This window comes from Acinonyx jubatus, chromosome C2 (assembly GCF_027475565.1).
Source record: "Acinonyx jubatus isolate Ajub_Pintada_27869175 chromosome C2, VMU_Ajub_asm_v1.0, whole genome shotgun sequence".
Taxonomy (NCBI): domain Eukaryota; kingdom Metazoa; phylum Chordata; class Mammalia; order Carnivora; family Felidae; genus Acinonyx; species Acinonyx jubatus.
The window spans coordinates 5,901,642-5,927,264 of NC_069384.1; the positions used below are offsets into that span (position 1 = coordinate 5,901,642).

The window sequence follows — 25,623 nt, forward strand, 5'->3', positions numbered from 1 at the left end:
TGTGCACCGTGAGGAAATGAAGGACCCGAGAAGACCGAATGCGGTGGTTTGACATGAGTGTTGTTATCCCAAGAATGCTGGAGCAGCGTTGAAGACAATGTTCTGCGTGCAGTAGCTATAGCTGTTTGTATCAGGCTAATGATGTGACCTTCCAGAACAAGGACAGATTAATTAGTACTTCTAGTAACCACCCTCCTTCCTCATACCCCAATTCTTGCCCCTGGGGTAATACAGTGAGATACAATTAGAGCTACATCAGATGTCCCCCTACACACACTGTGGTCCACAAATAAAAGCATAAATCTGGGTGGTTGTATAGGATGTCATAGCCCTCCTCCCCTTCTGCAAAAGGAAAATAAAACTTATCTCTTGTCTAAGAAAACCCAGAGTTGGACAGTAGTTGGTGTGGTAAAAACAGATTTTATTCAGACCTATTAAAATAGGGGAAAAGAGACTTCACTATAGACCAGGCTTAAAACTCTGATATGGCAAATGAAAATTATAGCCAAGGAGCAGGTGTGAGACAGTGGATAAAAAATTACTAAGAAGAGGGGCACCTAGGTGGTTCAGTCGGTTAAGTGTCCAACTTCAGCTTAGGTCATGATCTCACGGTTTGTGGGTTCAAGTCCCACAGCAGGCTCTGTGCTGACAGCTCAGAGCTTGGAGCCTGACTCAAATTCTATGCCTCCCTCTCTCTCTGCCCTTTCCCACTTCTCTGTCTCTCAAAAATAAATAAACATTTAAAAAAATTTTTTTTAATTTCTAAGGGGTGCCTGGGTGGCTCAGTCGGTTGAGCGGCCGACTTCAGCTCAGGTCATGATCTCCCGGTTCATGGGTTCAAGCCCTGCGTCGGGCTCTGTGCTGACAGCTCAGAGCCTGGAGCCTGCTTCCGATTCTGTGTCTCCCTCTCTCTCTGACCCTTCCCTGCTCTCACTCTGTCTCTCTCTCTCAAAAAAAAATAATAATAAACATTAAAAAAAACTTTAATAAAATAAAAAAATGAAAATTACTAAGAGGAGATACCAGGGGTAAGGGGAACTCTGGCAAAATGGACTTAACAGGACTGTTGTTGAAAGCAGGCCAGGTGATCAGACCCCACATGGGCAGAGAGGGGAGGATGAGGAACTTGACCAGAAACCCAGGGTGGGGGCTGCTGGTAACTGACGTGGCAGCGTTCTTGCTAAAACCAGATCTTACAAGGAAATACACAGCCGGTCTAGGAGAAGGTTCAGGAGCCTGACTAAAGTTTGGTCAAGCAAAGAATCTTTATCACTCTCTCTAGTGTAAATAAATTCTCCTTGGAAAGAATCCTGGCTTCTCACCCTTTGGAATGTAAATAAATTACTCTAAGAGGAAGAGATTAGTGTCTCCAGCTTCATAACCTAGGGAGGGCCCTGGGTCTCATCCCCACCTTGAACTGTAAACATACACTTCCAGGGAGGCAAATCTTTCCGGAAAGTTCTCCCTGTCTACTCACACTTCAACTTCCAAGGCTTATTTTTTTAGCCCAGGCCCCGAGTTTAATAAAATTTTCTCAGAACGTTCTCACTATGCAGAAACATAAATGTGTATGTGTGTGTGTGTATATATATATATATATATATTTTTTTTTTCTCTACAGTTCCCCAGATAAAAATAATGAAGGGAGTATCCAATTTTCAATGAACAAGAAGCAACCAGAAGATGAGCTGGGGAGTGTAACAGGACAATCTGGTGTGATGGCTGATTGTACGTGTCACTGGACACCCCGATATTTGGTTAAACCTTTTTCCAGGTGTGTGTGAGGGGGTTTCAGGATGAGATTATCATGTGGATCAGCAGGCTGAGTAAAGTGCAATGGCCTCTCCCACTAGGGTGGGCCATATCCAACCTGTTGAGGATTCAGATAGAATAAAAGGCAGAATAAGAAAGAGTCTTTTCTCTCTGCCTCGCTGTTTTTAAAATGCAGCATTAGTGTTCTGCTTTCAGACTCAGATTCAGACAGGAGCTCACACAAATTGGCTGTCCTGGTTTTCACACCCTTGAACTTGGAATAGAACTACACCCCCCAGCTCCCTGTGTCTTCACTTGCCCATAACAGGTCTTGGACTCCTCCATAATCGTGTGAACCAGTTGCTTATAGTAAATATATATATAGTATATCCTATATACATTACAATATGACATAATAATATTTTCTATTATTAGAGGTGGGTTCTGTTTCTCTGGAAAACCCAGACTGATAGATATGGTAACAGCAGTTACCTGACAAGGCCAGAATTTTTGAGGAAAGCAGGAAGAAAATGGTGGGGAGAAGGCCATTCATGGCAGAAAGGATGCCCAACCCCGTCCTGGCCCTGTGCTCCAGGGGGAATTGGAGAAGAAACAGCCAACACTCAAGAGGACTACAGTGTCCTTAGGGGAGACTACAGTGTCCCCCCCCTCCTTGGGGGAGTGTCCTTCCCATTCTGAGAAAGAAGGAAACTTTCTGAGAAGAGCTTGAAGGTCCAGGAGACTTTGCTGGTGACAGACCAGACTGCAGAGGACATGGTGGAACGTTCTGAGGGGTGGAAGACCAAGTCCGCTCAAGAGATACAGAGAACCTTACGGGACACAAGTCAGGATGGGAAAAAGGCACCAAAAACCTGTTCTGGTGGAGACTGAGCCAAAGAGAGATGTACGTACAGACTGATGAGATTATTTCTGATAATCTTTCAGGAGAAAGTAGGTAAACAGCTCTCATTTCATCCTCAGGAAGGAAGGCTGAGGGAGGGGAGGTCTTGCCAGGGCTGCTGTGTCCTGTGCACCCCTCCCCCTTAAATACTGCAGTGAGACTCGTGCCTGAGACGGAAAGCATCCCCTGCAGAAATTGCTGACTGTGCACTCGGCCAGGACTGAGGGCCTCCTACCAGGAGGCCTGTTTCCATGCAGACTCAGCTCAAGTCACCAGCAACCAGCTTCTACCACCAAGAAAATGAGAGATGAGACCCAGCACTTTGGTCACATAATGGAAGATGATTCAAGGTCAAAGCTCTCCAAAGAGAATCTGGCCATTCTAAAAGTCTCCCTCAGAAGGGACGCCTGGGTGGCTCAGGCCGTTAAGCGTCCAACTTCGGCTCGGGTCATGATCTCATGGTCAGTGGGTTCGAGCCCCGCATCGGGCTCTGTGCTGATGGCTCAGAGCCTGGAGCTGCTTCAGATTCTGTGTCTCCCTCTCTCTCTGCCCCTCCCCTGCTCACGCTCTGGCTCTCTCTCTCAAAAATAAATAAACATTAGAAAGAAATCTCCCTCGGAATGTCCTCAGTAACCCATCACGCATGGAATACGGAAGACCCAGCCAAGAATACGTCCTTCCTAGTGTTTCCTTCCCCACTCTGGGTTCTACCCTGCTTCTCACAGACACCTGTTCCTCACGGGACCACTGTCTGCTGCTTCAGCTTCTCTTGGGCTATCCTCTGACCCCTGGTAGTGTTTCTTCCGCTTTTGGTGATTTCTCTATCCTTGGCCCCCTTCCTCCCTCGCACAGTAAATCCACCACCTCTGTTGCCTTCCCCCCCTTCCCTGGACTTACGCACGTCACACACCACGTCTTTATTGATTCCTCCAACATTACTAAGAGCCTGCCTTCCAACAACAACTCTTTCACGTTGCCCAAAATGTGTGCTCTTCTCCAGAAAACAGGCTCGGTGTACCATTGGCCATAGCTCCATCTCTGAGTCGTCTCTGGGGCCCCAGGCTAGCCATGGATGCTCTCTTATCACTATCTCTTCCTAAACGTAAGCATCCTTGAACTCCATTTCTCCAAAAGAACTCATTACTGCAGGAAAACAGCAGCAAAATCTCGCAGCCACCCTTCCCTACACATGAGCACTAACAGTCACACTCACGACCTTGCCACTTGGTAATCAGGCTAATCACTTGCTTTCTTAAACGTTCATTTAACAGTTCACAGTTGACCTGACATTATTTAGTCTCTCCCCTCAGTGATGTCTTCTATATTTTAAGCCTTTAAGAAGGCACACATCACAGTTTTATATCACACAGTGTCATAGGCGGATAGATGTTAGCATTTTTATCTTGATGATGAAATAGAAAGTCAAGGGTATGTTGGTCCTGTCCTAAAACATGGCCAGCTGTAGCCAGTGCCCTCCACCCCTGCTGGCCGTTGGTCTTTGAAGGGTAGAGTTGTGCGTTTTCCAGAAAACAGACCTAAAATTTGCATTTTGCAGGTTGAAATCACACCTGCCTTTGTTTGCCCTGAAAAGACACCTGAGTCTAAAGCACATCACACTGGTAAATTTTTGAATGTGGTTAGCCCTATGGGTCTTCAGAACTACTTCATCTCGATTACAATGGAAGAAAGGTCTCGTCAATACCCCCAGGCTTCTTCCTTAATTTGTTTCCTTATAATCATCATGATCCAAGCACAGCTGCAATTCACTCAGCAATTTGCCAAGAAAGCAGGACTTAAATTATTCAAGTCTTGGTGCCAGGAGCTTGAGTCCCCCCCTCTACTCTTTCCTGATCTTCACTTGTTTGATTATGGAGTCAGGCAGGAAAAGGAAAGGGGAGAGTAAGCCGCTGAGGCCAATGCCGCCGGGGACCGGAGTCCCGTCCCTCAGACACACTGTCACGGGTGTGGTAAAGAGTGCCCTGTGCACTCAGATTCACCCCACGCTTTGCAGGACCCCATCCCAGGCAGCCCCCTAACCCTCCCCTGTTTGCACTCCAGCACCTTCTCTGGTAGTTGGAAGGGAGGGAGGGGGGTGTTAATGTCCCCACTCAGTGAGAATGGAGCAGGAATAAGCCTGCTGTCCTTGCAGGAGGACCCCCCCCCATCCCCTGAGCCCTCAGTGTCACAGTCGCCAACTTTACTGGCTTTGTGCACATTGGGGATAACATCCATACCCGCTGTCTTCCTCCTTCCCAGCCTCAGTCTCCCTACTCCCTAACTCCTGCTTCCTGGAATCACCTTCTCCAGAGTTGAACTAGAAATCTGTGCCTGAAGTCAGGATATTGGGCAAGGAGGTAACTGGATATGAGCCAATTTTAACATTAAGTGACAATTTGGGACCCTCTGAAAATGTCCCTACTCCCTCCGAAAGTCCTGACCTGTACGTTGGCTGCAGTATAGCCAGTCTTTGAAGAAATGTAAAGTACACAGACCGGAGAAGCAGAGAAGCTGTATCTCTCTTTCAGATGATATAGCTCACGTGAGAACCCACGGCAGGTCCCCAGGGTACCATCGTGAGCATAGTCAGCCTTAGAACAGCACTTTGATGAAACCAATGACTCGAAAATTCTGTGTGGGCGGCAATATCATTCTTTGCATCCTAAGGAACCTTGGAAAATCAATAAACGTTGATTGGCTGACTCTTTAGCTTCCATTGAAGACGGCAAAATAAAGGTTCTGAAGCAAATTTGGCCCTCCATCCACATGCTACTCCCATGGTCCTAGAGAAGCTATACCCCAGGGGGAACCAAGGGTTTGCCTTCGAAGTCAGATCATCCAACGATGGTCAAGCTCTCTGTGGCTATTCGTTTTTAATTTTTACATAACTCCCACTCACAGTATTTGCCGACTCACATGACAGAAAAGTATTTCATTGAAGTTTTCCTCTCTGTTTTCTAAACTAACACAAATCATGTTAAAGCAACAAGTATTCAAATAACATTCCTTGAGGCTCCCGGGCGGTTCAGTCAGTTAAGCACTCGGCTTCAGCTCAGGTCATGATCTCATGGTTTGGAGTTTGAGACCCACCTCGGGCTCTGTGCTGATAGCTCAGAGCCTGGAACCTGCTTCAGATTCTGTGTCTCCCTCTCTCTCTGCCCCTCCCCTGCCCACACTCTCTCTCTCTGTCTCTCTCTCAAAGATAAACATTAAAAAAAAAAAGAAAAAGAAACAAACAACACTTCTTGTGTATTACAATACACAAAAATATACTTTGGGAAAATGTCTATATTAAAATATTCATAGGGCTTAGGGATGAATTTCTACAACTCCAGGGGTCTTTTGGTTTGGGGAATTTGGGGCTTTACTGGGTTTTGGTTTTGTTTTGGTCATTTGGTCATATGTATGGTTTCCTGGTATATGAAAAGGTTGATCTAAAAAAGAGAAAGAAATTTTGGAATTAGAGGACTGCTTTGTTATTGATAAGCTTAGAGATACAAAATTCAAGATTTTTAATTATGGGATATCAGTGCTGGAATCTGCCTATATTTGCATAAATTATTTACACGAGAGAGTGCATTTGAATATCTTAATATCTTTGAATATCTGCTTCAGATTCTGTGTCTTCCCCTCTCTCTGCCCCTCCCCTGCTCACATTCTGTCTCTCTCTCAAAAAGAAATAAAATGGATTTTGGTGATTTATTTTTCCAGGAAGCTGTTGATAAGACAGCAAATGCAGTGGTCAATGGAACTCCATAGGAGGACACGTGAGACAGTCACATCCCTGCCTCCATGCTTAGAATTACCAGGAATGCAAGGGCACCTGGGTGGCTCAGTCAGTTGGGCGTCCAACTTTGACTCAGGTCATGATCTCACAGCCTATGAGTTCGAGCCCCACGTCGGGCTCTGTGCTGACAGCTCAGAGCCTGGAGCCCGCTTCAGATTCTGTGTCTCCTCCTCTCTCTGCCCCTCCCCTGCTCATGCTCTGTCTCTCAGTAATAAATAAACGTTAAAAAAAAATTTTTTTTTAAAGAATTACCAGGAATGCAGCAGCTGTAACTCTCCAGCAACTCATGTGTCTCATGACAGCAACTCAGATACTCCAAACGGTGGTGCTGTTGCCGACGCCATTTTCCAAAATGGCAAATCATCCTCCATGAAGCTTCCCATAGAATCCACTGCCGTCTGCCCTCAATTTCCATGGCAATTGCGTTCATGGAAAACCCAGTACCTTCGATGCACGACAAACATATTTTATGTTTTCATTTATTGTGGGATATTTAGTGGAAAGTAAGCTCATATACACAGATCTATCACCATCTAGCATTTGAAAGGTTTTGCAGGCTTCTCCCAAGGAAACCCGCCCCCAGCTGCCTGCCACCTGTCAATCATCAAGAATTTCAAGCACCCACCCACACTCCCACCTTCACCAATGGGATGAGGCTCACGTGAGTCAAGTGACATGCCCAAGGTCACCCAGGCAGCAAGCTCTGTTGCCTCTTTCCAGCTCTTTCCCCTGTATCATGTTTCTGGGGGCCTCCAGACCTCCAAAAAGGCAAATCCAACTCTAAATGATTCCCTGGCCAAAAAAAAAAAAAAATCATGGCGATTACCTTACTGGTAGGTCTTTCTGCAGCAGGTGGGTGCCATGCCCCCTTGATTTGTGACACCAGGTGAGCCAATGAGTGGAAATTGGCCACTAAGGTGCATGAGTCCACGGACCTTGACAGCCTAGAGATTCTGAAAGCAATGTAAACAAAGTCAATTTTCATGTCCCCTCTCTGCTTTTGGAATACATCATTCATTCTGCAAGTATTTATTGACCACATGGAATGTGCTGGTTGACGGAAGTGGTGCCCAGGCTACAAGGGGAACAGGGCAGACACGGAGCTGCCCACCTCTGCAGAATTTAATGGGAAAGTAGGCATTCAGTAACTCGTTAATCATACAAACAATTACGTCATTAGGTAGCACAACAAAGTCTAAAGTGATGTGCAAACATAGTCAAGGCATGAACCCAATAGGCGGTAGGTTTGTCAGAGTTCCATCAAGGAAGCAAAATGCCCCACATGACATGGAGTAAAGGATTCATTATAGGGACTTGACTTCACACAAGCATAAGAGATGCTGGGGAAGTAAATGCCCAGAGGGGAAGGTGAGAGGATCATGAGAGCCACCAGGCAGGGACTGTGAAGAGAAGCCAACGAGAAGTCCATAGCCAACTCCTGCCTCTGCGTCCAGGATAGGCCTGTAGTCATCACCATCAGCAAGAAGAGTTGGAACAGCAGAGACACAAACTTGGACCTGGGAAGAAAAACTAGGACCCTGTCTTTCTCCCAGCTCTCCTAACCCCCATGACACAGGCGCCGTGGGGAAACCAGCTCCCTACCCCTCAGACTGCACACGCCCCATGCTCAGGACCCAGAGGGACAGAAGGAGGTCATGGGGATGGGGGTGCCCGAGGGGCTGCAGTTCCAGAGAGTCAGCAAATCAGCCTCAGCACGTGTGAGCTTCAAGGGCATCTGGGGCATCATCCTTCTGAATGTGTGGCCACTGGGCCTTCACACCCACCTCCCAGATGTTGGGCACATTTCTCTGTGGCCAGACCTCACCCAGAACCATAGTGGGAAGAGTAGCTAGTTGACACAGTGGCTCCACCAAGGAAAATCCAAAGGATCAGCTACAGTTGGACAAAGTGAAGAGGGAGGAAGTGAATGTTCCAAGCACGTGCAAAGGCCCTGGTGTGGGCAGCACCACAGACCCCTGTGGAATTTCCTGCACTCAGGCATGATTTGGAGAGAGTGGTGCATGGCCAGGGAGAGCTGGGGGTAGAGCCAGTCAGGCCTCATAGGCCATGGTGGGGTTTTAGATTTTATCCCAAGAGTGGTGGAGATCCAGGAGAAGTTGTGACCCAGAACAGAGAGTAGACAGAGAACCAGCTTGGGAATCAGAAAGACCTAGGGTCAGAACACAGGCCTGTCGCTGTGAACCATATTATGTGACCTCACTTTGCTTGTCGGTACAATGGAGACAAAAGAACATGGCCGGATTAAGTAAGGGTTGAGCGAACCAACCCATGAAAGTGCCTGTGTGCGCGAGACCACGCTTTCTGCAAAGGGCGACATTATAGTTACTTCAGGCTACACGGGCCACACGGCTCCGTCCCCCTCAACTCTGCTTCTGTTGCCTACAAGTAGCCATAGACCATACGTAAACTTTGACTGCATTCCAATAAAACTGTCCTTGTAGACACTGAAATTTATATTCCCTATAATTTGCACATTCAGTGAAATATTCTTCTTTTGATTTTTTTCAACCACTTAAAAATGGAAAAACCATTCTTAGTTTGTGGGCCACATAAATAAAAGCAGCAGACTGAACTTGACTCATGGGCTACAGTCTGCTGACTCCTGTGGCTGGCACAAAACAAATGTTTCTCCCCTTTCCTTGCTCCTTACACACACACACACACACACACACACACACACACGCACACATGCCACACACAAATACAGCACACACACATGCACAGACAAGCACACACATGTACAAACACAGCACATACACATGCACACACATGCACACGCGCACACACACACACACACATGCACACCACACAACTGGGAAGAGGCAGAAGGTACGGGCACATTCTTGTGTCACCTCCTACTGCCAAGGTCCGAGCCTTCTGGCTAACTACATTTCACTTTATCTCATCCCATTTGCACTTTCTAAGGAAAAAATCTAGATCGACTATAATGCTTAAAATTAGTTTCTGATTTAGACAGTAATTTGCTATTATTTGAACTACCTCAGAGGTTATTAGCCATGAAATTGAAGCACGAGATTAGCAACTGTTCTCAAATTCTGTTGCCCTATAAAATATCACGCATTCTTAAGGTTTCTGAGCAGAAATATATCAATACATTGTGCACTGTGTTTCCCCCATACTTTACTGGGATCATTCATTTTCTGCTTTGTCAACCCACTGTGATTACATGCTGGTCATGAACCTCTCTGTCTGAAGCCACTAGGCTGAGTGGTAATCCTCACGAACCTTCCTGCGGGTGTGTGCACTCCAAATCCCACTGTATGCTTAGAAAGAACACGTCTCATGCAACAAAGGAGGGGAAACAAAGGTGGGGTTGCTTTCTGTTCAGGACCCCGCCCACTGCCTCCAAGACTGCATTTCATCCAGGTCCAGGGAGAGGAGGAGGGCCTGCTTGGGAAATGTTGGAAAGTGAGACTCACCCAAAGCCACAGCCCGAGGCGTGATTTACAGGCTGAACTAGGTAAGAATTAAATATTTACCATCTCCCCCGGTACAGCGGGGACAGGGCCGCCTGCACGCACTCAGATGGGAACAGCTTCGGTCTGACAGCTGGGCCGTGTCAGGTGAGGACGGGGCAAGTGTGTGTGTGTGTGTGTGTGTGTGTGTGTGTGTGTGTGTGTGTGTGTGTGTGTGTTTGAGAGCATCTCTACAGAGATAAGTGCCACAAGGGACTTCAGGGACCACCATCCCATCTCTTTGTTCTACTGAGGTGTCACCGAAGCCGTGACTTACTCAAGTTCAGTGCAGCGAAATTCCTTTTCCCCAAATGGTGTCCTCTTTCGGTATAAAGGGATGCATCCTTAAGAATGGAAAAAGTGGAATGCTACAAGGCCAAACGTCTTTCCCCGTGACTTTGCAAACATTCTCCATTCCTTGATTTCTGTTTCCTAAATGTTGCCAGATCCTCCTGGCTGGGTATCTTCTGCCTGCCTGCCCTCCATATCCATTTTCTCCCTCTCTGCATCCTGGACGGATGACATGGGTGGGCCCCACGGACCTCTGGCTCTGGTCGGGCTTGGTCAAGGGGAGGCATGAGCAAGAGAGTGAGGGAGTCTTGTCACCTCACTCCCCACTTCCAGGCTTCCAGGGCTTGGCAGTGACTGTTGGGAGCTCTCTCCATTCAAGTCTAACCCTTTGGACAATAACAGGTGCTCGGGCCCTCGGGTCCTGGCCCAGGCCTGCTAGACCCCCTGTACGTCCCATTCTCCCCCGCTCCCCCTGCCCTTCCTTACTGTCTCACCTCTCCTCTACCTCCCTCATCTCTGCTCCGAGTTCCCAGGTGCTCCCCAGGGAGGACTATGCACCCTCTTTACGCAGGATGGAGTACTCGTCCCCAACAGTATCATAAGCACTGATGTGGCAAGGATAGGTTGTTGACACAGAATCTCCTATATGATTGGCAGCATCCATCCACCCTTTTGGTGATCAAACTCCCAGGATCTGGCAAGGCAACTTGAACATCTCTCACAGTTTCCAAGGTCAGGGTCACACAGAGCAAAGGAAGTGCTTCTATTCAAGTCTCTAATTACCTTTGATGTGTTGACATTACCACTTATACCCTACTCTTACGTAAACTGTGTAAGGTCCTCGAGTTCAGGGGGCTGGCTTGGAATCTGACAGAGGAACCATGGTCAAAGACCCCTGGAAGGATGGACAGGTGTGTTTTCCCCAGCCAGGATTTTATGGCACATGCCTTTGAGAGGTATTTGTTTAAGTAAACCTGCAGCCTCATGGTCATTCATTAGCAGTAGCCATGTCTGTCTTTCTGAGGAACACCCTTGGCCGTGACATTTAGCCATGATTGACCCCTCTCACCGCATCCCCCTGGGCATGCTTCAGCTCTCTGCGTTGCAGAAGTAAGAGATGAATTTACCATATCAGCAAAATACCATTTTCAGTTGAGAGCCGCCTTGGGGTTTACAGGTTCCTAAATAGAAACTAGCAAGCACACAGACATAACACTGACAGAAAACACCAATTGAGTGTTTGTGTAAAAAAGCCCATCCTGGACACATCAAGGTCATTTCCAAATAGCTAGCTCTAGGTCAGGACTATCCTATAGAATCTTCTGCAGCAGTGAAAAACTTCCACCTGCACTGTCCCATACAGTAGCCACCAGCCACGTGTGGCTATTGAACACTTGACATGTGACTGGTGGGACTTAGAGAATGGATCTTCTATTTTATTTAATTCCAAATAACCTAAATGTTCATAGCCACTTGTGCTATGGTATTGGGCAGGACAGCTATAGACAGTTCTGTTCAAATAACTTACTCACCTCCTGTGCAATAAAAACTGGCTGGGGGTCCCTTTGAGGAACCTTACTTCTGGAATAAGCTACAGTAAGGAAATAGCTCATTAGTGACACAGAGAAACTTCCCGAGGGATTGATAAATATTTTGGGGCAACAGGCACCAACGAAGTTGAAGCAGTTTCCATGAAAATCACTTGGCATTGCTCTCCAGAGTTCAGAACTTAAAGTTCAATTATATTTCCCATGCAACTCCCACTGATTCCTAAAACAACCACCAAAATGGAATTCTTATAGCAGGCAGATGGCAAATATTCATTACACTTCAATATATTGTCTTTCTCAATATTGCCCTGTTTGATCTCAATATTTACTCAATGCCTACAAGAACGCTAGCGCCTGTAAAGGTTACAAAAGGCATAAATGACATGACATTTGCCTTGTCTCAGGATCTGGGTTCTGTGAAGGTTTCGGGAGAGCAAACCATGAAGTAAAGAATACAGAGTTCACTCACTGAACAGCTCTGTCCAAAAGGTCTTCTGAAACTCTTGTCTTTCCCCTTGACTTGTACCCACTCAAGGATGATGATGGACAACAGAAACACACTGGCAGAGAGTTAAGAAGTTATAATGAATAAGAGTCTCATTTTGAAGCAGGTGAATTAGCAACTTTTTTCATAAAAAGTTATCTTAGGAAAGTGATCTAGCGATCATCATGGGTTTTTGAAATTTTGCATTTTAGCTCTACTTCGAAGAGAAAGAGGTGGCCAATTCCCTCACTTTAGGGACACAGTGCTAGAAGAGATGGCATTTTCTTCAGGATCCTCTAGGCAGTGGTGATACTCAAAATATTGGACAACCAGTAAGGCATGAACACCAGCCAATCAGAGCAGATACTGTATGAGTGCCAGTGATTTAGACATCTGCACCAGCAGATAGCTCTGGAATTAGTTGTTGATTCACATGAAAGCCTTCAGGGTAGAGGCTGAGTGTGATTTCAGATACAAAAATATTTTATAAGTCATGGTGGTATATAGGTTTGTCCACCATTGATTGGATTAGCAGGCAGCAGTGTTAAGTGATAAACGTCATCACGATAAATGTACATTGTTTACTTAGTAACTCCAAGGAATCACTAAAATCTTAACCCATTTTAAAAGTCAAATTCCACTTTAGCAAGTCCATGGTTGGGCATGTCGTTAATTACTGAGCAGTTGCTAATTACTAACCATCACAGAAATTTGTACCAACTGGTGCAGGACTCAGCCACCTGTCCTGTCTCCAGGGTAAATATGAAGAGATGGGTAGGCAGTGAAATGTACTGACAATATCTACACGAAAAAGCAATATTTGGAAAAGACAAATTTTTTTCTTAATAACAACATTCATATTAACTGCTTTTTTTCAAGTAGGCTTCATGCCCAGTGCAGAGCCCAACATGGGGCTTGAACTCATGACCCTGAGATCCAGACCTGAGTTGAGATCAAGAGTCGGACACTTAACCGACTGAGCCACCTGGGAGCCCCTCGTATTAACTTTTATGGGCAAATGTACAGTAGTCAAAGACTAACATGAAAATGTGATTTTTTAAATTTTTTAATGTTTATTTATTTTTGAGAGAGATGGAGACAATGCGAGTGGGTTAGGGGCAGAGAGAGAGGGAGACACAGAATCCAAAGCAGGCTCCAGGCTCTGAGCTGTCAGCACAGAGCCCAACATGGGGCTCGAATTCACGGACCGTGAGATCATGACCTGAGCCGAAGTCGAATGCTCAACCGACTGAGCCACCGAGGCGCCCTTTGATTTTTTTTTTTTTCAGACATCTCATGTTGCTTTTTAGAAATGTTTGATTCCTAAACATCATGATTCCTTAAACTACCACCTGAATAGTAAGAAATTAAGAGAGGCAATACATATTTTTTGGTGTTTTCTCTTTTATTTATTAAAGAACACGTTACCCATTTCCAGTGTTTTCATGGCATTTGTGGTATGTAAGTTACATCCCCCACAAAGCAAAATCCACATCTAACTCATTGGAGAGGGAGCCTGATAAGGAGCAGACAAAAGTGAATGTCTTCATGGAAATATCCACAATGTGTACGTCGGCTTTGAACTTAATCTTTTCTTAACCTACGAGTTCTGATTTCCCAGGCAATCTTAGATTTCTGATTGATCCTAATATGTATGCTCTTTTTTTCACAAACAATACACAATAATGTCCCACATATTAAACATACATAAATATTGTCTTCATATGATTACAATAACAAAAATATTTTAAAAGTCATGGTATGATATAGGCTTATCTGCCATTTATTAGAGAGCAAGAAGGAGTGTCCGGTGACGAGTAAATCACCACGATGGACTCGTAGCTTTTACTCAGCAACTTGGTGGAATTCACTAAAATCGTGAAATGTTTTGAAAACCAAATTCTATGCTGAAAGGTGGGGAAACGGACCCCTTCTTTCACGATAAAGTGTCCATTCCGATTACTCCAGCATCACAGCTTCCCGGTAACACTGGCGAAGCGGAAGCCCAGCCTCGGGACAGAGAGGAAGGACAACGCGGGCGTGATGCATGTTATCAGCCATGTGCAGAATGGAACCCGAGGGACGTCTTCGCTAGACCAAAGTTACATTCCTCACGGTCCTAGGACTGGCCACGGGAAAGGAAACCTGCGGGCGACCTGCTGGACCCCGCCACCGGCGGTCAGGTCCCTGGTGACAAGAGAAGAGGGTGGATTTAATCAGTGGAGATGGACGGAAAAGGCACACTTGAGAAGAAACCTCCACTCATCAGATAAGAAGAAACGAGGACCCAGAGAGGAAGCAAAAATGTTAACGCACATCCTTCCTTTATGTCAGTATTTCCACGCACGCCTGAAGTTTCCGAGCTCAGGGCCACATGAGCAACGCAGGTCAAAGAATCCAATATTCGTTTGTATGGAGGCAAAGTACCACAAAGATGTGCTGTTCTGGTTTGTTTTCTTTTCTTTCTTTTTTTTCAATCTTCCTACAGAAATTCTAACTTCCATATGAAAATATAAAATATTGCTAACCTTCGGGGGGGTACCCAGGTGGCTCAGTCTGTTGAGCATCCAACTCTTGATTTCAGCTCAGGTCATGATCCCAGGGTTGCAGGATCGAGCCCCACATCAGGCTCCACACAGAGCGTGGAGCCTGCTTGGGATTCTCTCTCTCTGCCCCTCCTCCTTTCATGCTCTCTCTCAAAATAAAGACATTTAGATAGATAGATAGATAGATAGATAGATAGATAGATAGATAGATTTCTAACCTTCTTTAATAACACACATTCCTTCTACAGGACAGGGGCACAGATCATTCGTCTGTCTCCTCGGGCAGCCAGGCTGCTGCCTCTTGCCAGAAATGCCATCTTTGCTGTTCTGTTCTCATTCGGAAGTGTGATCCCCAGCAAACCACACACTCTTCCAGAGGGACCAGTGCCTGCCTGACTATACTGCCCTACTAAAAAACACACAATATGTTTTCCTGCCAGTCCTGAGAGTGCCATCTCAGGTTCCAGGGTACCGCAGCCGCACTGCACATCCTAAATAATGCAACCGGGCACCATGCATTATTGACATTGCAATGGAATGTCAATAAGTCTGCAGGATAGAATCACTCAGGCTAGTGGTCTGAACTTGGTGACTCCTGGTCAAGCAGGGAAAACAGGAGGCTGACGGAGCCACCTCAGCAACGTGCTCTAGGAAGTGGGTTTCTGCAGTAAATATGCCCGACATTTTTGCAGTTGTTATTTGCCTTTTGTTTTCACGACTGGGCCACACTAACGCCTGGCTGTTTTCTAAATTTATCAAGAGTTTGTTTCTGTTGATCTCAGGAGGGTGGTGATTCACGGGGAAGAGTCGATCCACATTTCAAGTTGTTCAAGCGTTCACCCTTCAAAACTGACAGACTCCGGAGAGAAAGGGACAGAGTTGCCCAAAATAAACAGAAAAATTGACTGACAGTGAGTTGAGGCCCGGAAAGAGGAGAGGAAAAGGAGGCCTCTTGGTTTTAACTATTGATCAAGATGCAAAATATTTGCAAACCCCATGACATCATATTAAAAAAAAATGGTGTTTGCCCTTCCCACTGGCTATAATTGTCAGTAAGAATTTCTCATTTTATTTTTATTTATTTTTAATTTTTTAAATATTTATTTATTTTTCTGTGAGAGAGAGACACATCATGAGCCGGGGAGGGGCAGAGAGAGAGAAGGAGACACAGAATCCCAACAAAGCAGGCTCCGGGCTCCGAGTTGTCAGCACAGAGCCTGACGTGCGGCTCAAACCCACAAGTTGCGAGATCATGACATGAGCCGATGTTGGAAGCCCAGTGGACTGAGCCACCCAGGCGCCCCTCTAGTTTTATTTATTAGTTTTGTCCTAACGTGTTTCACGGGCAGTTATACCTAAGTTTATTGTACATCACCAACATCAACTCCTTTTTAGAATATAAAGTCAGTATTATGTATCCTAACCGTAAATCCAGCCTGGATAGGAATCATCAGGGGAAAGAAGTGTCACGTTTTGGTGTCTGTAACTTCTGAAAATCACTCTCTTGTTTTCCTTTCTGACCTTTCCTACAATTTAATACATGCTCTTGGGGTCTCTGCAGCCTAAAATCCTGTTTTTTCTTTCATCCAGAGTGAATGCAGTATGCCTTCGGACCCACTTAAAACATAAGAGGTTTAAAAAAGCTTTCCCCTGGGGTGCCTGGGTGGCTCAGTCGGTTAAGCGTCCCACTCAGGTCATGATCTCATGGTTTGTGAGATCAAGCCCCACATCGGGGTCTGTGCCGACAGCAAGCAGCCTGCCTGGGATTCTTTCTCTCCATCTCTCTCTGCCCCTCCCCTGCTCACATGCTCACTTGCTCATGTTCTCTCTCTCAAAATGAATAAACATTAAGAAATAAGTTTACCCCAACTACAGTGCAGCCTAGATTGCAAAGTATCTCGGTATCCAGACCCTTCCATCTAACGCTCCTCGCAGCACTGCCTAGCCACCTACTTGGTGGCACACTCGTGGAGTAGAAGTCATTCCCAGTGCACAGGTGTAAGAAAAACCCCAGCACTCAGCAGTGACTTGCCCTTAGAAACAGGCTGTACATGTCTTCCGTTTTCATGTGGGGCCACTAAAATACTGTTGTCAAAGCAGATCGCCTGGAGAACATGGTAAAAACACCCATTCTTTGGCCCCATCTCCCAGAGGTTCTGATCCAGAAAGGCTGGAAGAAGCTCAGGACTTTGCATTTTAACAAATACCCGAAGAGCTTCCGGTATACTGCTCCACGGAGAGCCACTGCTGAGCCAGCAAGGTACCAAGACACAGGAACTTACAGGTGCTGGCTGTGCCTCCAGGCTCAGCAAGCATTCCTTGGGATCCTGGATCCTGGAAACACATCCTCCCTTTCTGCCAGTTGCTGGTAGGAACAAGGACTGCCCCCATCTCTCAGCCTCTGGTGAAGAGTCCCGTGTCCAGGGCGGCCTTAGCAGGGCAGTGGGCTGACAGGTGGGGATGAGCCAGAGAGGGAGCCCCAGAAGAGCCAGCAGGTACCTTTTCCTGTGATTACAGCCCAGGGTCACCAATGGACCTGACTCATGCCAGCCTGTCCCTGAGCAGAGCCCTCACCCCTCCGAAGCTTTCTCGGGGCTGTCAGCACCGAAAGCATCTGGACACGATGAGAGATCCTAAAAAAGAGGTTCCCCATGACGTCTCAGGTTGTTCTTCCCCAAGGCAGTGTGGGCCTCCTGTGTTTTGGACCTCAATCAGAAGGTATCAATGGGGCAAGAGTTATGGGGTCTGGTGCAGCCACAAATGCCCCTCGTAAGTATTAAAACTCCAATTTCCTGCTCTAGTAACTGTTGGGCATAGAATGTAATTAAAATCATGCCTATGCTGCACGACAAAGACATGGCACGTGGAGGTTCACCACAACCTGGAGATCAGACACAGACGTGGACTCTGGGTGGAGCCGGAAGTTGCAGTCTTGAAGGTGAGGAGAAGAGTGGCCCAAAGACGCTGCCTGCTCCTTGGGACACTTCTCTGGTCCCTGAGCCAGTGTGGGCACATGCAGGGCTCGGGGGCTGGACCCTCCTCTACTTATAGGAGATCCACATGACTCCAACAAGAGCACAGGTGCCCTCCACCCTCGGGAAAGGTCCAGTGTAACTGCTACCCGGTGTACGTAACCTGGGTGTCGTGAATGCCCTGGGACGCTAGCAAATAATCATCACAAAGTAGGCAAGTTGGTCACTGGAAATGTTCCACTGTCTCTCCCAGCAGCCCCTCATTTCCAGCTTGTTATAAGGTAGCCAATTGCCTTTAGACTTCACCACCTAGACAACCGCCCTGTCTTGTCCAAAATTCAGACGCACTGAGGCTGCATCCCAAGTCCACTGAGCCAGGAGATCCACAGGGGAGACGAAGAGTCTAGGCATCCCAAAGGCCACATCAATGATTCCTGAGTGCAGCCCCTGGCCCTTCAGGCTCCCTCCTCCTCAGATTGTGTTTGAACAGGATAATCTTGAAGGAAACCAAAGTGCCCAAGAGCAAAGTGGCAATCTGACATGGACTTATTTACTTTTCTTCAATGAACCCCAAACACAGTATTTTTATGGTGCGTCCTCCTTTATACCTATCTAACAAATGTCTTGGGGTGATCAGGTTGTGATTATCTGCAAAGGGAGCGCATCTACACGCACACACACTCCTTGTATCACCTTGCTTGTGACAGCATATGGCTAAGCACTGAAGACATTCTCCACATCAGTGCATAGCTTTTAATGAGCGCCCAGTAACGCTGTGCTAGACTGTGCGTAGGCCTGGGCCACCAGTTAAGATCTGAAAATGCTGAGTTAACATAACACCAGCAGGTTGAGCAGACGAGAGAGCCAGCACGAAAAGAGAACGAGGGCACGTACTCAACGGTTGCTGAGCTGCTGGCAAAACCAAGATCACCCCACTGTGAGACCTATTAATACAAAACAGGAGCCTCGGCTGGTGTTGTGCACACCATGCCTCCATGGATAGGATATGCATCTGCCCCAACGAGCTCCATGCAGAGAACACCGGGAAGAGATTTTGGGCAGGCTGACTCCCAGCTGGACATGTCTCAGCTGAAGCTACGGGCTTTTGAGGAGCCGAGGCTGGTGCAGATTTTCTGCACAATCACGTAGTCTGTAGCCCACAATCCTAAACTCCAACAAGCCAGCTTTACGGGCAGGAGTCCCACCGGGGCCCATGAGCATGGAAACACCCAACAGTGGCGCAGGTGGCTGTCACAGGCTGGAGTCACACTGAGGTCTCTGGAGAAGAGGCCGGATGAAAGACAAATGAAAGAGCTCTGAGTAGCTCTCAGAAGCCTCTCCTGGGCCTTCAGGGGTCACTACAGAACGGAGAGAGCCTATGAGAAAAGAAAGTGCAGATTGCACTGTCATCTTTCAGTGAGGCCTAATGAGCTCTGACGAAGGTCTTCCTCGGGCTGCACAGCATGAACACGGACGCACGGACCTGGCAGGGCTACAGGCCTGGCCTGGGGAAGTTCTAAAAGGAACCTCTGTGCTGCAAGTCACCTTGACCTGTTTCTAGAAGCAGCGGCGTGGCCTCTTGGCAGCTCTCGAGTGGCCAGTTGACCACGTGCAGAATATGTCCTCTTTGGGCCGAGGGCCCCTAGGCTCAGCCACTTGCTCCACCATCTGCCTTCTTCCCTCCCTTCCCAAAGTGCTCATGGCAAGTGTACCCCACGGTACATCTTGCGTCCGGGTTCTCCAAATGGACAACCTGCAGACAGTGCCTGGGCCTGCACCTGCAGAGGCACCCTCTGGTTACTGATCAACGGTGGACTCTTCAAAACAGGGTTTGCCCTGAAGTTCCCCAACTCTAAACAGAAGAATCCAGCTATTTAAATAGCCTCTCGCCAGCTTCTAATCCAGGCAAGAACAGCTCATCTTCCTTGTGTTCTGTTGGTTTCTTAAGGACCCTGATGCTCTGGGCCGAGATGCGCCTTCCCCTGGAAAACTGACAGACACTTCAAGAAACACAGGTGTGTGTGACAGTCCCCCAGGGCCCAGCACCTCCAGGCCACTGTTCTTTTTCCACCAATAGATTATTTAGCTGATTACACGTTTAAGTAGCAGAAACTTCTCAAGTTTCTCTCCCTGCGTATTTTCAAAACACTTCAAACTCAAGAAGGATCCACTCTAAGCTCTGAAACGTCATTCTCCATTCCTGTATCCAAATGCATCTAGAGTTCTCCCATGTCCTCATTTCTACTTCAGGGGGGGATCATCTACGTGACTTCTTCTGACTCCCCTCCCCACTTATCCCAATGCCCCCCACCCAACGCCAGACGTAAGCACTTTGGCTTGTCCAGTGGAAAGACACCTGACAGTAAAAGGTAACCACAGAAATAAGGGCTGGAGTAAACGTGTTCTTGGACGACCGTGCTTGGTTCTGAGCAAAGAGAACCCCTCTATCAGCCCATGGCCCCCACTCAGGTCCAGTCTTAGAGGGTTGATAGGCTCCTTCACAGCCTGGTGATTACTCTCTTGGGTCAGCACCCCCCCCCTTAGTCAAGAGATGGCCCCTGGAAAGGGAATCTGTTGTGTCTCCACAAGCCACCTCACCCAGGGCCAGATTAAATGCATCAGAAGACCTATGTGCCAAAGAGAGCAGATTAGATGGGAAGAAATTTACCTCTCCATTTTCCCGACACTCACCCTAGGGAAATAGCCTGAACTTGTACCAGGAACTCAACTATTTGTCACGTAGGCCCATGTTCTTTCGTGCCACAGACACCCCCCCCCATATGTCTTCCCACCTGGCTACCACTCTTTTGAGACCATTTAGGTCTCTTAATACATGCATGAGCATCAATCAAACCTCACCTCCCCCCACCCACCCCCAAAGGCCCAGGAGGCACACATCACTGACAAGATGTATGGACTGAGCTGAATCCCAGCTGCCGAGAGGAATATCATGGCCTGGGGCTGCCCGGAAGCCCAAGTCAATATCTACGCATACAAAGAACAATGGGTCTAGGAAGGCACTCCCAGCAGCAGCACCTCAGGCTGATAGAGACTCCCGGTCAGAATGCGGCCAAGACCTCGGACCCTGAGTGCTTTCGGACCCCGAGTGCTTTCGGGATCCCAATCTGCCAGTGGGCCTTTTCCAAAAGCCAAAGGGGAGAACATTCATCCATATCGGGGACACCACTGCAGAGTCACATCGAAGTGTTTCTCATTTCAAGGTGCCTTTGTGCAGGCCAATAAATGGTCAGAAAATACATATTTTGCCTAATATGACTGTGCCTATGCAAAGAATTGTATTTTCTGTGCAGGCACTCTAACTCATCTGTGACAACCACCACCGACTCTGTGTCAGAAAAGTAACATACTGTGTCGTCACGGTTCCTGGGTGACTATGTTCTTTATGTGCGCTTTGGAAGGATGGAGACCATCAGAGTTTGCCTAACAACCAACAATACCTACCACCTCTGCTCCCCCACTGGAGCTCCAGACCTGTACATACACCTGCACCCTCATGTAAGAGATACCCCAAGATCTATAAGCCCCCACCTACACTTCTGATTTTCCCCCCAAAACCCACTACGAAGGCCAAGAGATACTACATGTCCTGGCCCATTCCCTCCGTGTTGACAGGTTGACCAGTGAGCAAAGGCCATGTTCTTCCATCATGAGCATAAAACAGGCATGATTTTATAATCACCTACCACCAGGCAAGGGTTGTTAAAGGGGGGGAAAAAAAAAAGTCTCAAAATGGGTAAAATGGTCTGAATCACCTGATAAGGTTGCCTACTGCTGTGTTGTTCCTGAACACTGGATTCAGAGGACACTGGAGCAAAAGAAGCAAGTTCTGAAACAGAAGAAGGATTTTAGAGTGATAAATGACAAAACCCAAATAACACGTTCTCACAATTCTGATTTAGAAGGAAACGCATTTGTTTTTATATAGTAACCCTGGCATAAAGTAATCTTTAACCGTAAACAGATTGTTTTTAGAGTTAACCCTGAGGTTACATACTTTGCAACTCCTACCTTTCTAATGAAATAAAAATATGGCAAACTCACAAACAAGCTCTTCCTTGACTCATTAGTCTCATCCAGAGACAAGGTGAATCCATAGCTGTAATGCCGACCAAGGTAAATAAACACAGGGCAAAAGAGGGGAAAAAAGATAGGTTTGGTTTGGGCTATGATTTTGGTCAAGCTACACGATTAATTGCTTAAAACACTAAGAAATAAATATTCTCCTACAGGAAATTTTTAAGCTGTGACCCGATTATGAAAGGAAACAGTCAAGGGGTGCACGGGAGGCTCAGTCGGTTAAGTGACCGACTCTTGATTTCAGCTCAGGTCATGATCTCACGGTTCGTGAGATCGAGCCCCAAGTCAGGCTCCGTGCTGACAGTGTGGGACTCTCTCTCTGTCTCTCTGTCTGCACCTCATGCGCACTCTCTCTCAAAATAAATAAATAAACTTTAAAAAAAAAAAAAAGGAACCAGTCGTGCTTCATGGAATTTTTAAAAATCTTAAGTGAGCCATTTTGAATAGATATGGGAGGCGGCCATGGCAAAGTGGGAGAGATGGGACATGAGCACAGCCCCAATCTTAGTGAAAACAATTTTGGGGGGAGCCTGTCAGTAAGAACTGATTAATGAAACATCTTTCCATGGAATTTGATTTTCTAGGCAACTTAGAAGGGCCAGGTCTCCCCCTCCAACCCATTTGTACTCCCTTCCCCTCTCATCTGCCTTCTGGAAGATCCCTGCCACTAACCAGTGCCCGAGCCTTCCAAGATGCCCTCACTAGGACTGTGTCCTGTAAAGGTAAGAATTCAGGTGCCACAAAGACTTTTCAAAGTTAGGTTTTGTTCTCAACATTCTCCCACTCCCTCTAAAGCTCAATAGGAATGGATTTCTTGCTGAGTCTCACCTTTATTTGAAGTTTTGGGGAAGTGACCCTCAATGTCTTAAAATGCCTCCTCACATACTTTACTAAAGGTAGAAGGCTATATCCAAAGAGAACATGAAAACAGAAAGTTTATTTTAAAGTCCTTAAACTGTCATCCCACTTTGCTTTAAACTTTGGACAAATAGGTAGACTGTTTACCTACTAGAATATTACTAGTTCTGAAATTTCTCCTTCTTCTGAAAATTACTCAAAGAACAATGCCCAGGAATGGCTAAGTCCTCTGGCTTGCACAGCTGGTGCTGAGCTGGCCAGCCCCTCCTCCACACGCCCCTTCGGGTATTCCCACGGCCCCACCGACCACTCACTTGCCGTCCGTGGCTCATCTGAATGGTAGCCCAGGTTTTCACTGCCACTTTCTAAGTTTGTCTCAAAAGTTTCTTTGTTTGTCTTCACACTTGCAGATTTCCTGGAATCAGACCATTTTTAAAAGCCAAATGTTAATCAGTAGTGGATGTTTGGTTCACACTGCTCCACCCAGGGCATCCTCGCACACTGAACTTACCACCGCATCAGGACAGACGCTCATCGCCACCAGCACAGCTATGCAAGTGGTCTGCCTGCTCACACTCCCACTGAGGTGGGGAGAGATGGAACCTTATCACGAGAGCCCCGTGGGCACCATTCCCCAGTCGATAGTCCACCCCCAGAAACCAGTGACCCAATTAAGCAGAGTTGGCCAACGACAACCCACTGAGCCACCCAGGCGCCCCTTTATAAAGTTTTATCAGAACAGAGCCACACCTGTCCACTTTCATGTTATTTATGGCTGCCTGCATGTTACAACAACAGAACTGAGTAATTGTGACAGACAGTGTGGCCCACAACACCAAAAATATTTACTATCTGGCCCTTTAAAGAAAAGGTATGCCAATCTCCAAAATAAAGTAAAAATTGGTGCAGCTGCCCAGGGGAGGAAAGCTTGGCAATGGGTATCCAAAGACTTAAAAATATTCATGCTCGACCATTAAGAATGTATTATAGGGAAATGGCCAAAGATATGGGCAAAGATTTACTTAAAAGAATGTTCACTCATGAACGCTTTATGACAGCAAAAGCTGCCAACAGTCCACACGTCCCACCCTAGGGGACTGTAAAATAAATGACAATCCATCTCTAAAATGAAATTCCATGCCACCTATAAAAGTTATTACTGATGAGAACACTCATGCACCGCATGTAAAAGTATAAACAGGTGCACCTACTTCAGAAAACTGGATGATGACAGAATCGTCTACCCTGCCTACCCTGCAGCCCAGCATTCACCAGTAGACACATCCCCAACTGAATACAAAACAGGAATGAGGACTTATGAACATGTCACCAAAGATGCATGCTAGATTGCTTAGTGCCACAGTATTTATAATGACCCCAACCTGAAAACTATCCAAATGCCCATTTAAAGGGAAAAGGAGAAGATAAATGGCATATATACCCAGTGTGTGGTACCGTAACATAATCAACCATCCACATCTTCTCTGAACAACACGGACCAATCTCACAGGGTGAAAACCAAAATCAGTGAGTGCACATGACATGATTCCATTTACACAAAGTTCATATGAATCTGATCTCTGGGGATGTGGGGATGGAGGTCAGAAGACGTAACATTTGAGGAAGAGGCAGCGATGTGGGGGGGCAGGGAGGTTGGGGCGCTAGGGGTGTTCTAGTTCTGCATGGCCCCACTCAAGGCCCATATGCCTTATGAAAGGTAATCAAGCGATGCACCCGCGAGTTGTGAACTTTTCTGTACTCACACTTCAGTAAGATATATTAAGCAAATGAAGCAAAAATGTGGCCGGCAAGTATTTGTCAACGGAAATAATCTTCAGAAGAGTTTCAAGAGAGAAGAGCAAGTTATGAAGTAAGGTTTATTATGGTCCAAATTTAACAAAATGCATGTGTGTGTGTATCGATGTGAACGCATTGATGCGTGCATATACATCAAAGTGAGCATATACATACTCAGGTGACAATACCTACTTCTGAACAATAGAATTAGGGGTGATTTCAAAATCATTTCTTAAAATGATATGTTTGGGGGCACCTGGGTGGCTCGGTCGGTTGAGCGGCTGACTTCAGCTCAGGTCATGCTCTCGCAATCCGTGAGCTTGAGCCCCACGTCGGGCTCTGTGCTGACCGCTCAGAGCCTGAAGCCTATTTCGGATTCTGTGTCTCCCTGTCTCTGACCCTCCCCTGCTCATGCTCTGTCTCTCTCTGTCTCAAAAATAAACGTTAAAAAAACAATCTTTTTTAATAAATAAATAAATAAATAAATAAATAAACAAACAAACAAACAAACAAAACGATATGTTTGGGGCACTTGGGCTGAGCGTTGCTCAAGTCGGTTGGGCGTCCAGCTTCAGCTCAGGTCATGATCTCTCGGTTCGTGAGTTCGAGCCCCACATCGGGCTTGCTGCCGTCAAGCCTGTTAGCGCACAGCCCGTTCCAGAACCTCTGTCTCCCTCTCTCTGCCCCTCTCCCACTTGCACTCTCCCAAAAATAAATAAATATATTTTTTTAAACTGTATTTTTAATTTTTTCTATAATAAACATGCATTGATTCTAGAGGAAGAAGTATGTTATTTTACTGCAGAAGATGTCTGAAAGCAGCTGGAGCCAGCACAGCTGGCACAGTGCAGGGAAAGCAGCTAGGATATGGGGGTCCCAGTGAGTCTCCCCGTCTTTGCTCCCCAGACCTAATGCACTCAGATCTAAGTGCGAGAGCTGCACAGGGGCAAGGTCCAGGCCCTGAGCAGGACGGCCTCACTCACATCCTGACCATCCACTCTCCAGATGGGAGACCCGGGGCATACTACCTAACCTCTCTGTACCCCTCAGTTTCCTCCTCTACAAAATGAAGAAATGGCCCATAAAATCATCA

At 46.7% G+C, this 25,623-nt stretch overlaps 1 protein-coding gene across 9 annotated transcripts in view; it reads right to left on the reverse strand.

The window, feature by feature from the left end:
* IGSF5 (immunoglobulin superfamily member 5) overlaps nt 1–25,623 on the reverse strand; it is a 97,598-nt gene that overhangs the window by 34,231 nt on the left and 37,744 nt on the right. For 4 of the 9 annotated variants that reach the window (XR_008297519.1, XR_008297520.1, XR_008297521.1 and 1 more), the window contains exons 7-11: nt 23,048–23,148; nt 21,551–21,624; nt 12,245–12,335; nt 7,264–7,390; nt 6,690–6,881 (exon numbers count right to left, since the gene is read on the reverse strand). Coding sequence is in view for 4 of the 9 variants with exons in the window: in XM_053220545.1 (XP_053076520.1) it covers nt 14,351–14,446; nt 21,551–21,624; nt 23,048–23,148 (271 nt within the window). In the remaining 5 variants the exon portion in view is untranslated. The other 5 variants (XM_053220545.1, XM_015063182.3, XM_053220544.1 and 2 more) reach the window with 3 other exon arrangements.